The sequence below is a fragment of the Branchiostoma lanceolatum genome, chromosome 3, assembly GCF_035083965.1.
Source record: "Branchiostoma lanceolatum isolate klBraLanc5 chromosome 3, klBraLanc5.hap2, whole genome shotgun sequence".
In the NCBI taxonomy this organism is placed as follows: Eukaryota; Metazoa; Chordata; class Leptocardii; order Amphioxiformes; family Branchiostomatidae; genus Branchiostoma; species Branchiostoma lanceolatum.
In genome coordinates this window covers 3,852,696-3,866,788 of record NC_089724.1, presented here as the reverse complement: position 1 = coordinate 3,866,788, position 14,093 = coordinate 3,852,696, and the positions used below count along the sequence as shown (strand labels likewise).

Here is a 14,093-nt window from a genome sequence, read left to right as displayed (position 1 = left end):
AGTAGAGTAGAGTAGAGTAGAGTAGAGTAGAGTAGAGTGAAAACTTATTTTCCTTAGTCACTCAGATTGTACTGTATCTTGCGTTCCATCTGTCCTTATGACATTTGTCATTCCATAATCCTCCTGCCATGTCTCTATACACTAATCCGTCCCTCACATTCGCACAAAGTAATACAAATCCCGCCAAGCCCCCTTCCCCTCACCCCTCCTTACAGCAGAACACCAACACGGCGCGTCTTTGTTCTGCGCGCCTTTCATCTCCCAGGATCAGGCCAGGAGGATCAGCGGTAAGACGAGCTAGATCCGCGCGGCCCGTCCCTCACGTCCCCGGGGGGAAGCCGAGGTGGCGCCCGCGCCCCTCCCGTGTCATCCCGGCTCCATTCCATCACGGCTATCTGAAGTCCTATCGCGACGTTATCGGCGGAGGGGATCGGCGGCGCGCGCTTTGAACTGACGGCTACTTTGTAGCGAATTCCTGGGGCCGAGATGGTTATCTGGGAACGAGTCGTCACGTGACGCGAACGGCACGGCCGGGAGGCACCGAACACCGTCACCCAGCGGGGCGGCAGGAGAGATAGGCACACTTCAACAGAAAAAGTTTTCGACCATACTGTAAATCGCACAAAACAGCTAGGTGCAAAATGTGCAAATATTTGCCGTACATTGCAAAAAATATCTGAAACCTACGGTGGCCCACAGGAACACGGCGGGTTTTTTTTTATATCTGGGTTTATTTTCAACTTTTTTTTCCTGCGTGAAAATTTTTCGCACTTTTTTTTGTTTTGCAAAAATTTTTTCTTCTTTTTTTTTGTGGGCATATAATGTACCCTCCCCGACAACGTAACGCACCGTCCCCAGGTCAAAGGTCGTGTGACGGGCGGACGTGTAATGGCGGCATATAGATACCGACTCATGATGAATCGTAAGTTATTCAATATATCTCATAGAATTGCATTATCACACTCCAAATTCAACTTGTTCCGTATAATTATGAGCTCCAGATCGTTGGAAAATTATCATAACGTGATGTTTTGCTGTAAAACTTATTGGTAAACGGTCATCATCTGTTCTCTCATTGGGGAGGGGGGCGTTGGGTTTTTGGAAAAACTTTGCTGCTTTCTTCGTGTGAATTTAGGACCGATTGTCATTAATGATTAGTATACTTTTTTAAACTTTTATCTTAGGTTGGCGATAGAAAAGTCCTGGCAAAACTCCTATGGGGAGCTATAATTGAGGGGTGGAGAGCTCCTTCAGCCCTGAAGAGATTCCAGCCACCCCAAGATAATCTCCACACATGCACCCAGGCTCGTCACACCGGTACCAGTCAGCCATAGTAAATTGATATCCTTGACACTTTGAGCCTGGCGTGTTTGATCAAGGAAAAGTGGCCTGCAGGCTGATTTGAGCTTATCATGAATATTAAAGGTTCAATATTGGTCATTGTATATGTGTTATGCAGCACGTCAATGTGGTCATGTTTTCTTATTAGACTGTTAAAGCGAGCTAGCCAGGGTTCTGAACTGTGTCTAGAGGTCAGGTACAGAAGGCCAACTTGGCATCGTGTAAATAAACTGCACTTGGAGTACCCAAGGCGTGAAAAACCACAGCAGTGCGTCTAGATTCATACTCCTAGACGATATTTCTGGCACTTGAGGGGAAGCATTTTGTTTCACCTCTTTTCGAGCCTTATTTTGATGTAAACTACTGTATAACTTAGAAGGAAAAAAAGATTTATGATTTAAGATTCTCCCCTTCAACACAACCTGCCCCCCTCCTTTGAATTAGCACCGTGGACATGGTGGAATTAGGATGTTGCATAGCCTCAACAAAATATCATGTTTCCTAAAAGCAATGAACATAAAAATATCAAGACTCCAAACAGCACATGTGTTCGGCAATCATTTATTGTTTCTGTAGTGCCATTAGTATGATCCAACATATTTAGTGCAGCTGTCAAAATAAAAAGGTTAACTAACACCTAATTTACATGTATGGTGCAGCCGTTCTGCTAGACACAAATTAATAATAAAATATAATTCAAATTTGACAATGTAGACAGGATGCTTTGGCTATTCTGAATTAACCAGTTATAATTCGGGCAGGCTGCATTAATACAGTGGTTCCATCAGGCAACATAGTACGTGGTAGTTTTCTTACGACATACTTTATGTAGTACACGTAATTAAATTTTTTTCACCAATCCCTATTATTGACATACTAATACACAACAATCCTTTCCTCTCCCCTTGCTGGCTACTTAGGAGTGGTGTTTTGCTTGGTGTAGCATACCATAATAGCTGGTGTTAGTTATTAGTTCATTAATGGTATAAGTAGGTTCTAAGGGAACAGTGTACATGAAATAACCTACATTCGTACAATCAGCTGATACACCATGTCCTGGTTTTCTTCTATCATTCCACACTTAGGCTTGTTGCAAAGAAAACCCACATGCAGTGAATTTAAAACATGCAATGAATTGAGTTGTACCATGAGCGACTGGCAAGAAATGTTATGAAGTAATACACCAACAAAGCCTTCATCACGTAGACATGATTACAATATTACTGACTGTACATGTTTCAAATTTACAAAGTCTTCCCTCCTTACAATGTTGACTGACTGTTAGAGTCTTGAGACCAAAGGCTCAGGTGTCTGCAGCAGCAATTATATTATTATGAGGTCATTGACAAGAAAAAGGGCAATGTGCTGAAAGTTTGGTAGTCCCAACAACATAGGCTCCAACCTCTTTGTGTTAGGATGAAGACAATGAAATTTGAACTTTCAATCAAATCATTGCATTCAAAAGTGAAAGAACAGTAACAACTAGGAAGACAAGACTTTCTTCAATGGACGGTGCCAAAATAGGAGCATTTTGGGGTTGAAAAATATTTTTTTATCAAATAGTTAATAAACAACAAAGGAAGCAGGTGACCCAAGAAACAATGTGTTAAATTGGTGTGGCCTAAGTGCCAGCAAAGTTTCAATGCAAGAAGAATTGCAGCTACTGTTATTCAATCATAATTCTCAGTCGTTAGTACAAGGGGGGTTATCAGAGATACAATGTATATACTATATACATGTATTTCTGATAACCCCTCTTGTACTGACCCTTAAAATTGACTATTAGCCAATTTTATCTAAGGGTCACTTGCAATATATACAAGGTCTATATACAATTGTGCAGCCTCCTGCCAAGTGTCTGGTACCCGCCTCTGCATGTTCGCCATCATCTCTTCCAGATACCTGTTGAGGGGCTCATTCCCCACATCACTGCCTGGAGGTTTGCAATAATGTTGTGCCTGCTGTCTGTCATGCTGGGACAGGTGGTTCAGGAAGTTATCTCCACCTGTCACGTTCAAAGAGAACAGAAAATGAATACATGGTACACAGTCTGCAACAAATACACATTGTGTCGCCAAACAGCTATGATTGGTACATGGACATTTAGAAGACATAGAAAAAACAAACACATCTTCATCTAAGACATTACTTTACCAATCATGCGAGGCCAATTACCTTCAGAGGAACTGGGGGCAAACAAATAGTACTGCAGCTCATCAGTAGCTTGAGGAACAATAATTGTAGTTGTGTAATCATGCTTTTAAATAGAGGTGTCTGTCTTGCCCCCCTGCTGGGCGTCTTGAGCATGGTCTCGACCGTGATCAAGTCTTGTCTGGGAAAAGGGGACTTGAATACCCAGATTTCTGTTTACAAAGTCAAAAATGACAGATTTCTATTTACACAGTCACAGGACTTGGGCTGAGTGTGCTCTAAGTGTACTTGGAAAATGCACGTGTAAGCCGGGCCTTTGGTACAGATGACATTTCCAGAGTTCATATTTTTGCTTGTGTATACCTGTTCGCTCTGGCAGGAAGAACAACACGTTTGGTCGTCCACCTGGAACTGTTGCCCCTCGATGCGGACGAATTCTTCTGTCATTCCAGTCCTCCATGAACTCCAGGAGTTGTTGTCTGATGATCGGCATAAAGCAGAAACGTAGGATTCCTCTGTACATTCAAAGAGTCAAGTAAAGCAAAAGTCATCGTTATGATACAATAGTATATGAAAAACAGTCATAACTACTATTCTTGCAACCAGTACAACTTCTGCTTTTCAATTTTTGTAAAATAAGAAAACAAATTATATTGTATTGTACTTGAGCAATATCTGATCATAATATGTTAGTACTAAATATCTAAATATAGTACTAACAATTATGAACAAAATAACATGTCAAGGCTCCTGCCATATCATAGCAAAACAAAGTAACATGTAAAGCCATGGACACTTTAAGTTTAAGAGGCAGGGGTTCCTCAAAGTAGCATTTAGTATGCCACAGTAAATTTGGATCAAAAACACAAGGTGGGTGGAATATGTATCACACTATACCATAAAGCACTTACTTGTGTAGAAAGTTCCCTACTTCAAGGTCTCCATGAGCTGCCATTTCCTAAAAAGTAAACCACTGTTACAATAGTCTTGGTTTAAAAAGAGACTAAATCCCACATATACATGTAGGTTATACTCTCATCATCGTGAAAAATTTTGATGATTCACCAAACACATACAGATAATGGACCACAATATCATTAATAAAAGAAAGAGAAATGAAGTTAGTAACTGTACAGATTGTATTAATATCATTATCTCCATGAAAAAAGACTTCTTCATGGTGATATTGTTTTGCGTGTTTGCGTGTGTTTGCGTGTGTGTATGTTTGTGCCTTCGGATGCTTAAAGTCAGCATAACTGAAGAACGTCTACATGGATTGTAATGATATTTGGTATGTGGGTAGGTGTTGGGAGGAGAAAGGTCAAGGTCGATTTTGGGCCTCCTGATATGTGTCACTGGAACAACAATGGCATATTTGTCAAAACCCTTTAAGGAGAATAACTGAAGAAACAGATTTTCATATCATTTACTATGCAGGTAGCTTAGACAGATGTACACAATGAATTGCAAAATATGCAAATTGAACTTGATTTGCATAAGTAATGAGGAAAATCTATATTTGCAGTGTTGTCCATTGCAAGTTGTGGGACACCTGTTATAGCGAAACTGGGTCACTTCCCGAGGGGCTCGACAGCTGGTTGTGAAACCACAGAGGGATATACAACCAAACCTTTATACTTCTTTTTGATATGTGGATAGCTTAAGTGTTACTTGATATAATGAAATGACGATAATGCAAATCAGAATCTAATTTGCATATTGCATAATTAATGAAGGCATTTTATAAATCCACTCTGTTCAATGGTAGGACAGTTCAAAAATGCAACATACAGTATGTAACTGAGAAATAAAGGGACATTGGCAGATAAAAGTTATGCAAATGAAGACCCTATTTGCATAATTAATGAGAAAATACAGTAATTCCACATTGGTAGATGCAGTAACTGGAATTTCATACTGATGGCATTTGGAAGTTATGTGACAATGACCATAGTTGAATATAGATTATATAACTGTGGGCCTAATTTGCATAATATATATTTCATGGAGATTTGAGGTCTACCAACTCTTGTTTTATTTATGTTACTCTTATTGTATCACACCTACAAATTGAGAAGAATCTATACTTTCTCTTAATAAGAAAACTAAAATGTTCAATTTTGTTCAGTTCCATGAGCATCTTTACCTGGAAAACCCCAATCCACCACACCACTGTGGGCCTCAGGTGAGACCAGAAGGCTTCAATACGCTATAATGATAAACAAAACACACCATTAACATGTATTTTACCCAAGTACAGTATCTGTTTATTAGTGCAGTAATGTAATAAAGCATAAAATGGTTTGATTTTGTTAATGTTTGATACATTTTGTATCTTCAGAATGAATCCAAGCCTCTTTTTTGGCACTGTTAGCTACCGGTATGGTATGATGATGCTATACCACAATAATGATAAAGCTGTAAGATGCATCTGTACCTTGCTTTCAAGGAACATCAAGGAAATGGAAATACAGACAGGCCTCAGAGGCACACTAACTGATAGGAACCTTCATAATAGGGTCTTACACTGCACAATGAAATGTAATCAAAGAAATGCACCTGATTATGCACAGACTTGCCATACTAATGGTTGCAATGAAAAGAACACTGCATTGCAGCCACCACCACATTCTCTGTGCCTGGATCGGACAAGTTGTGGACAACCTGCAAGAATGTGGAAATAAGTGTCCTTTATCTTCAGATAATGGTTCTAAATACAAGGTGCAAGTGAACCCAAAATTGGAGCCATGGCTACTATGCACCTACTAGTAATTGTTTTTAATGTGGGTGCACCAGTGCACCTAAATATTTACCTATACTATGTAAACTGTTAAGTCACTTTTATACACTAGCATACAGACCGAAAAATATAAAACATTTGTTTACGATATCTAAGTTGATAACAGCTATGCTCTAGCTGATCATGATAAGAGAGGCATTTTGTAATACTAAATATGGTTTTGCTGACAACTATATGCTGTACATCTCAAATATTTTTTTGTGAAATAAGTACCAGTGCACCTTATCCCCAAAATTGTATGATACTGAAATAGTGTTTAATGTGCCACATATCCAATATAGTGACCACTGAATAGGCTGTATGTCTGTATAACTTATATAAGCTATTTTAGAATATCATTCTGACAATCAATGAAAAGTTATGGCAAATTCCTGCCCGTAGGCTAATCGCATGTACATGTGACACGGAGTGGACGGACAGCCAATAATGGACAGTAGAACATATGACTACTCAAGTCTTAACTACTGACACTATGTCAATGTACCTTCTAGCTGGTTGACTGTGTTCAGGTAGAGTGTGGCCACTACTGCAGCATCCTTATTTGTTGTGCCAACATGTAGCCACATGCAACGTCTACTATAACTACAATGTAAAAGACAAGTGTCATTATGATAAAAGTTTCATTTGACTATCATGTCTAAGACAATTGTTAACGTTAAGTGCTGCAAATTACCACTCAGTCTAACGGTGAAACCAATACACATAGGTTAGTCAAACAGCGAATTTAATGTGCTGGAGGTCAAGAAACAAGCAAGGTCAACGTTATGCATGCAAGTTCTACACCACAGATCTAGATTGGTTGTACAGCTCAATGATATACAGATTATGTTCAAGTGCAAGACAGAATGATATATGGTTGGTCTCTAAAGTCTCTGACATTACCATGTTTAGAGAATGGTCGCCTGTGATAAGAATGGAAACCAGGTGTCAAATACCTGACAAAAATTATATAAAGCAGTAGATAACCTATAGTGTGTACATTACCCATCGATGCAGCCATGGAGACAAAATCCATACGGTTTCAACTTGTCATTCCTGCAAATACAGTAACAGAGAAAATTATTTTACCACATCATCGTTTCAAAGTGGTTAGTTATTGGTAATACACAGAATGCAATTTTACAATGTACACATATACACACCCATCAATATGCCAGACTTGACTCGGCCCCTGAAGGACAAGACAAAAGGCTAGGATTAGACAAAGAAAATGCAATATGACAGTCACTTCTGATAACATTTCAAGGAAGTTGATATTCACCAACCTACAGCATAGGGGTATATTGAAGGAGAAGCAATAGTGCAAACACACAATAAGTGTGATATATCTCAGCTTTTGACATGAATAGAACACTGAGATGTAGGTAAAATGTAGCCTCTGCCAAGCTGCATGGATCGCTGGGAAAATAGTATACGTCGGCCAAATAGAGTGAAGTGTTCTAAGGGAATCAGCTACGGAGAGAGGCTACATGATGTATGTAAAATGTGCAAAAAGACACACACGCAAGTAACGGTTATACATATCATAACATAGAATGTTAAACAACCTACTAGACTAAAGAAACATTAATGAAAAAAGAGACATGTAAGTCTCAAGACATTCAGGTAAAAAAAGAATTTCTGTGACGAAAATGTCAAGCATAATGACCCATATAATGACAGCTGACAAGTCCTGATTCTTAGCTATTAGGACAGAACCAATAGATGTAATAAAAGAAAAAAAACACATGTCAACCAAAGTAACTTTGGAGCCACACAGTGCAATAACAGCGTTCAAAAGTATATCTTGAAAATGTCAGAAAATTACTCTGCAACAAAAATAAAGATTGTGTGTACTACCAGACTAAAGTAGTCACGCCGAATAAGACGTCGTTGTCGTCTCTGAGCTGAGCCTTCTGGGTCTTCTTCTTGTAAAATCCTTTGCACAGTACTCCTGATGTGTTAGGGACATTAGGGGAAAATTAAGGATATGTGCAAAATGGTTGCTGTCTGCCCAAGGCTAAGTTAATTAAGTACAGCTTTGTTCTGAAAACTTCTACTTAGGGTACAGGGTTAAATATGATACTTCTCACATTGAAAAAAAACAAAACAAATACATGTATCACTACTTCTAGATCGTTTTAATTCAAACACATCAAAAATACAAATACCTTCTGACATTAAGCCAATATTTCCGCAAAAGACAGCGCCACATCTTTCTATAGACAACGTTTTGGTTTGGGCCCTGGAGTTCTTCCTGATAACAAAAATTATTAATAGAAAACATAAGTGATGCATGGCCACATCCAAAGAAACGTGCCATACAATATACATGAAATGTGTGAGAAAATGATCAGCCGTAAAGTTAATCCATGATAATATCATATCTATGTAAAAAACTATGCCATTCTTCCATATGAACCATGAAAATATTGACTACTTAATACCTAGGCTATAGTAAGTAACACCAGTGATACATAGAATAACATGAGAATAAAGAACTGAACATGGAAACATATTCTTCTTCTGTATAACTTCAAAGACCTTTTACTTTCCCTTTTTTCCCATAACAAACAGCCTAAAGTTAAATGGCATGTATACAAGACACAGGAATATCCAAGACATCGTGTCAAATTAAGGACATTTTGAGGCTGTGTATGTGTGATTTCTGTTACTTCTTTGAATTCATGTTTCCTCAGAGGCCATAGGAATCAACTGACTTACGGTTACAGCACCGCTACGTATACATTTCACATAAAAAAGTATACTAATCATTAATGCCAATCGGTCCTAAATTCACACGAAGAAAGCAGCAAAGTTTTTCCAAAAACCCTACGCCCCCCTCCCCAATGAGAGAACAGATGATGACCGTTTTACCAATAAGTTTTACAGCAAAACATCACGTTATGATAATTTTCCAACGATCTGGAGCTTATAATTATACGGAACAAGTTGAATTTGGAGTGTGATAATGCAATTCTATGAGATATATTGAATAACTTACGATTCATCAGTCGGTATCTATATGCCGCCATTACACGTCCGCCCGTCACACGACCTTTGACCTGGGGACGGTGCGTTGTCGGGGAGGGTACATTATATGCCCACAAAAAAAAAGAAGAAAAAATTTTTGCAAAACAAAAAAAAGTGCGAAAAATTTTCACGCAGGAAAAAAAAGTTGAAAATAAACCCAGATATAAAAAAAAACGCCGTGTTCCCGTGGGCCACCGTACTACAAACGGGTATTAATGCCGTAGAATGTTGTAGTCAATTCGAAAGTCAAATAAAAAGATGTGAAACAACAAAATGAAGACTCTATCGTTCGGTGTACAATACTCTGTGTATTAAGTCATCTGTTCACCCTTCCTGGCCACTTGGCAATAGATTTCATAATGAAGACAATTTTGTTTTTTCTTCGCACGCTCGCATCAGTTTTGAGTGCCCACAAGATGTCATCCATACAACCGAATCAACATGGCCTAATGCGAACGGCACGGCCGGGGGCCACCGAACACCGTCCCCCAGTGGGGCGGCACGAGATATAAGCACACGCCGAGAGGACGTGTTATCGTCCCGGGCACAAATGTTGGCTTGTCAGCCTCTAAAACAACGTTGTAAATATCTCAGGGTTGAGACCCCGACAGAAAGGTTGACAGAAACGGACACCGATGGTGTAGAATGGCGGTCAGGGGTCAATCCGGGCGTCTTTGCTTGTCTGTTTGGTCCCGATATGCACCTGTCGCTGGGAAACAAGAATCTGTGAGATAGCGAGATCCGCAGTGATCATTTCGAAATATAGTTACGGAACTCAGACTGGTTGTGGGATGGTTAAAACGCCATCAGAGGCCCAGGAATCCTTACCATCTCATACACATACAATGTACAGAAAAATACACAATGTAACGTTATAGTAATCCCAGGTTGAAGCCGGATTTTTCAACCCATATCATGTGTATGCTATTGCTAGGGTTGCAGTCGTGCGGAAGGTCGAGATAGCACACATGAAGCCCTGACTTGCGATAGAAAAAAAGCTACAGGTTGAAGGGGCCCTTTTTAGTTTATTTGTAGTCCACCCATTGCAATTACTATATTGAAACATCGCATGCTACAGTGAACAAATTACAACAGACATTAGACATTCACGCTTGAGCTAGTATGTACAATAAGAAGACTCGTGTTATGATACATGAAATAAAACCATTGTTTGCTTGGCCATTGTTTGCTTGGCGTCTGGACCAATCAGTATGGCACACCTGTCAGTACCTCACCCTGTCTAGACTGTGATGGTAAAAAAACAGATCCCGATGCGAAGTTCCTCCTTTCACTCTTTGTGATAACTAGCCGTCTGCTGAGCGTAGAACCTTTCCAGTTGTACGAGACCGACATCATGGCTGCTGCTAGCCTCCCACTAGAGGAGTTTGACGAGAAGTTCCTGACTTGTCCCGTCTGCCAGGAGATCTATGACGACCCCCGCGTCCTGCCCTGTCTTCACACCTTCTGTGCCAGGTGTCTGGAAACATGGCGGAGGGAAAAGGGCCAGCTCACCTGTCCTACCTGTCGGCACCAGGTCAGACTACAGGGAACAGGTGTCAGCAATCTGTCGCCAAATTTCTACATCAACAGCTTGCTGGACTTCAGGGTTCTACATAAAAGCGAAGAAGACCACACCCAGTGTCAGATGTGTAAGTCTGATGCAAAGGTAGAAGGAAGATGTGCGGACTGTAGTATCCTGCTGTGTAAGAACTGTATAACTGCTCACAGTAGTATTCCTGCTCTAAAGGATCATTACATCTTCACCCTAAATGATCTGAAGAACCCCAGCAGCAGGCCAAAGTACAGCCGAGCCATGTACTGCCCTCGCCACACCGACCAGCGCATGACTTTCTACTGTCAACCCTGCGCCAAGCTCGTGTGCCGAGACTGCACCATTACCGAGCACCGACCTGGACCAAACCACAACCCACAGGAGGTCAGTAAGATCGCACAGAAGTACAAGGCTGAACTACAGACCTTGGTGAAAAAAAACAAGGACACGGGTGATGCTTTAAAGAAAGCTAAAGCAACTGTTAGCCAAGAACTCGCAAGCATCACAACAAACTGTCAAACACGGAGAAAAGAAATACAGGAACATTTCGCACAGATGAGAGCAAAACTGGATAAGGAAGAGAAGACGATCACAGAGAAGCTAAACAAGATGGAAAAGACCCAGAAGGAGCCTCTCGAGAAGGAAGAGAAAGAGCTGGAAGAAAACATCAAGTCTACCAAAGATGGACTGAAGTTCTCGACAGACATTCTAGCTAGAGGTAATGATGTAGAAATTCTCACACTTAGGCAACAGCTAGAAGATAGGCTAAATGTTCTTTCCACAACCCAGGTTCACCATGAAGCTTTAAAGAATAATATATCCTTCCAACCAGATAACGCCTGCACTGATCTTGTTGACTGTTACCTTTTTCTGTCCGATGAATCTTTGTTCCTCGCAGAGGCCCCAGTAGAAAGTTTGCCAACTATTGTCATCTTTAGACCACAGAAAGGCCAAGAATGGGAAACCGATCCTCAAGTCACTGTCACCTCGCCTGGGGGGCAATGTGCTAAATTAGACACTACCAGAACTAGTGGAGGGGCATTTAAAGCAGTTTGGAGGCCACAAGCATCAGGAGAGCATGTGGTTGGTATAATTTCAGGGGAAGGGGTTGGGGTTACAGGAGGGATTAGCCTGTGTTCCCCTCTCATTGTAGAAGTGGGTAGTAACAACCCTGTACTGAGGTTCGGACACAAGGGAAGCCAACACGGGCAGTTTAATACACCTTTTGATCTTGCAGTCAGTGGAGATCGGCTGTATGTAGCTGATACTCGCAACACACGTATCCAGGTGTTTGATCTGACAGGAAACTTTTGTTACTCATTTGGAACAGCTACAGGTCCTGTATCAATTGCAGCTCATATGGATGGCACCGCAGTGATATTGTCTGGGGATGTAGTCAAGAAGTTTACACCATCAGGAGAACTTTTGCACAAATTTTCTGTGGATGGCTTTTGCACAAACTCCTATGGCCTGGCAGTACAGAGGGATGGGAGGGTTGTTGTAACTGATCCTGACAAACACGTCATATTCCTGTTTGAGGTAGATGGTAATCTAGTGAAACAGGTGGGAGGGAAGGGACAAGGGGAGAGGCAGTTCGACCAGCCATATTTTGTCTGTGCGGATACAAAGGACAACATCATTGTGTCAGATCAAGACAATGACCGTGTTCAGGTGTTTGACAAGAATATGAACTTTCATCACAAGTTCGGCAAGTGGGGCCAACAACCACAGGACATGTATAACCCTATAGGGGTGTCAGCTGACAGCAGGGGGAACATAGTTCTGGCAAACATTGGGGGTACAATTGGTGGTATTGAACACGGTAAGAAGCTTCAGGTGTTCCGCTTAGACGGTACCTGGGTGTCCACCATCAGCAGTGATGGAGACAAGCTAAACATTCCATATGGGGTGGCTGTGACAGAGGATGGACATGTGTTCGTAGCTGATCCTGGGGACCACTGTATCAGGAAATACAGATACATGTGAGAAAAACTTCAGTCTTCAAATACGTATCAAGCTTGTACATGTATGTTCCTTTCTACAAATCAAGAAGTGGTAAAGTTGCAGTTTAGATTCCGGTTTATGTTAAAAGCCCCACGGATATTGTTAAGCAAACTGAATAGGAATATTGTATGTAACATAAAAGTTTGCACACAAAAATCAAATGTGAAAAATATAGGTTCTATGCATGTATTAATGCAAATGGGAGGGGCAATACTGTGCTCTTTACAACTGACTCATAATTCACAATATTTCATTTGCACCTCACGAATACTATGTATATGAGAGTAGTATAACAGTGTATAGAAAAGTAGTGTCTATACAATACTTTTTACATGGTGAATCTAGCAGAATTTGCCTTCTTTTAATAAACTTTCAACAAATCAATTGTACATTGTGAGTTGTTGCTATTTCTATAGATGGTAGTCACCAAATAAATCGCACAAGCTGCTAGGAACAGTGTGCCCAAAAATGGCTATCTTTGGGTATTTTAAGGTACGTAACCTTGAACACAGTGAACACATACATAATCCTGATCGGGCTAAGTTATGGAGTTACGTTGGTCACACTCTCTCTTTATGTGTCCTTGATACGTTTATACCAAACGAAATTAAAGATAACAGACACCCCCTCCCCGATTCCATGACCTAGAGAGCAAAGTCCGCAACAAGGTGGCCATTGTGAAGTTAAAGTTTAACTGCAAAGTAAAGGTCACCAATCTACTTTACTGTGACCCTCTGAGCAAGGACACTCCAGGCAAAGGACATGACATTGTAGGTATTGGAAGGTATCTAACATTGAATGGACCAATATTGTGTTACTCTAACAGACCCTAACCCCCCCCCCCCTTCCCAGTGGCCTTGGCAAGATGACAAACTTAGTAACGAATGATAACATGGACCTGAGGGTGTCTCTCACTGAGTTTGCAAAACTGATAATGCGTGGCCCTGGATAACACACAGACAAACACATCCCTAACCGAAGAAGGCTATGAGGTGCCTACGTGAGTCAGAATCTTCCTGCTGCGATGGCAAAAGTAACCTGAAGTCCGCCGGAACGCCCTGGGACCGAGACGCGGGGCATTCTGGCGTCTGTTTATCGGCACCAAGGACATGCCACCGATTAACACGGCTTTCCCCACTCCACCTAGATGTAAAAATGGGTACCCGACTCAGGTTGGGGAGAGGGAAGGAGAGGGATGGGCCCCATCTTCCAATACCGACCTAGACACAGTAG

The 14,093-nt window shown here is 40.9% G+C and overlaps 2 protein-coding genes and 1 long non-coding RNA gene across 9 annotated transcripts; 2 read left to right on the top strand and 1 right to left on the bottom strand.

Moving 5' to 3' along the window:
- Positions 1-689: 689 nt before the first annotated feature.
- LOC136429764 (uncharacterized) lies at positions 690-1,445 on the top strand. Its single transcript, XR_010754804.1, has 2 exons — positions 690-922; positions 1,185-1,445. It is a non-coding gene; the product is annotated as an uncharacterized lncRNA (long non-coding RNA).
- A 441-nt stretch (positions 1,446-1,886) lies between these two features.
- On the bottom strand, positions 1,887-9,500 carry LOC136429763 (uncharacterized). 7 transcript variants are annotated; one of them, XM_066419727.1, is made up of 11 exons: positions 9,276-9,500; positions 8,443-8,528; positions 8,132-8,225; positions 7,435-7,463; positions 7,277-7,327; positions 6,777-6,874; positions 6,077-6,156; positions 5,639-5,701; positions 4,404-4,450; positions 3,856-4,007; positions 1,887-3,346 (listed from the first exon to the last, which is right to left on the bottom strand). In XM_066419727.1, exons 2-11 carry the CDS (start codon positions 8,484-8,486, stop codon positions 3,138-3,140), a joined length of 867 nt encoding a protein of 288 aa, XP_066275824.1. In that variant the 5' UTR covers positions 8,487-8,528; positions 9,276-9,500; the 3' UTR covers positions 1,887-3,137. The 7 variants fall into 7 exon arrangements, with proteins under 7 accessions (XP_066275824.1, XP_066275826.1, XP_066275822.1 ...); XM_066419729.1 differs by lacking the exon at positions 7,435-7,463; XM_066419725.1 differs by lacking the exon at positions 9,276-9,500 and having other exon boundaries at positions 8,443-9,226.
- Positions 9,501-10,545: 1,045 nt separating this feature from the next.
- On the top strand, positions 10,546-12,842 carry LOC136429199 (tripartite motif-containing protein 2-like). The gene has a single exon (XM_066419076.1). It carries the CDS (start codon positions 10,659-10,661, stop codon positions 12,840-12,842), a length of 2,184 nt encoding a protein of 727 aa, XP_066275173.1. The 5' UTR covers positions 10,546-10,658.
- The last annotated feature ends 1,251 nt before the right edge of the window (positions 12,843-14,093 follow it).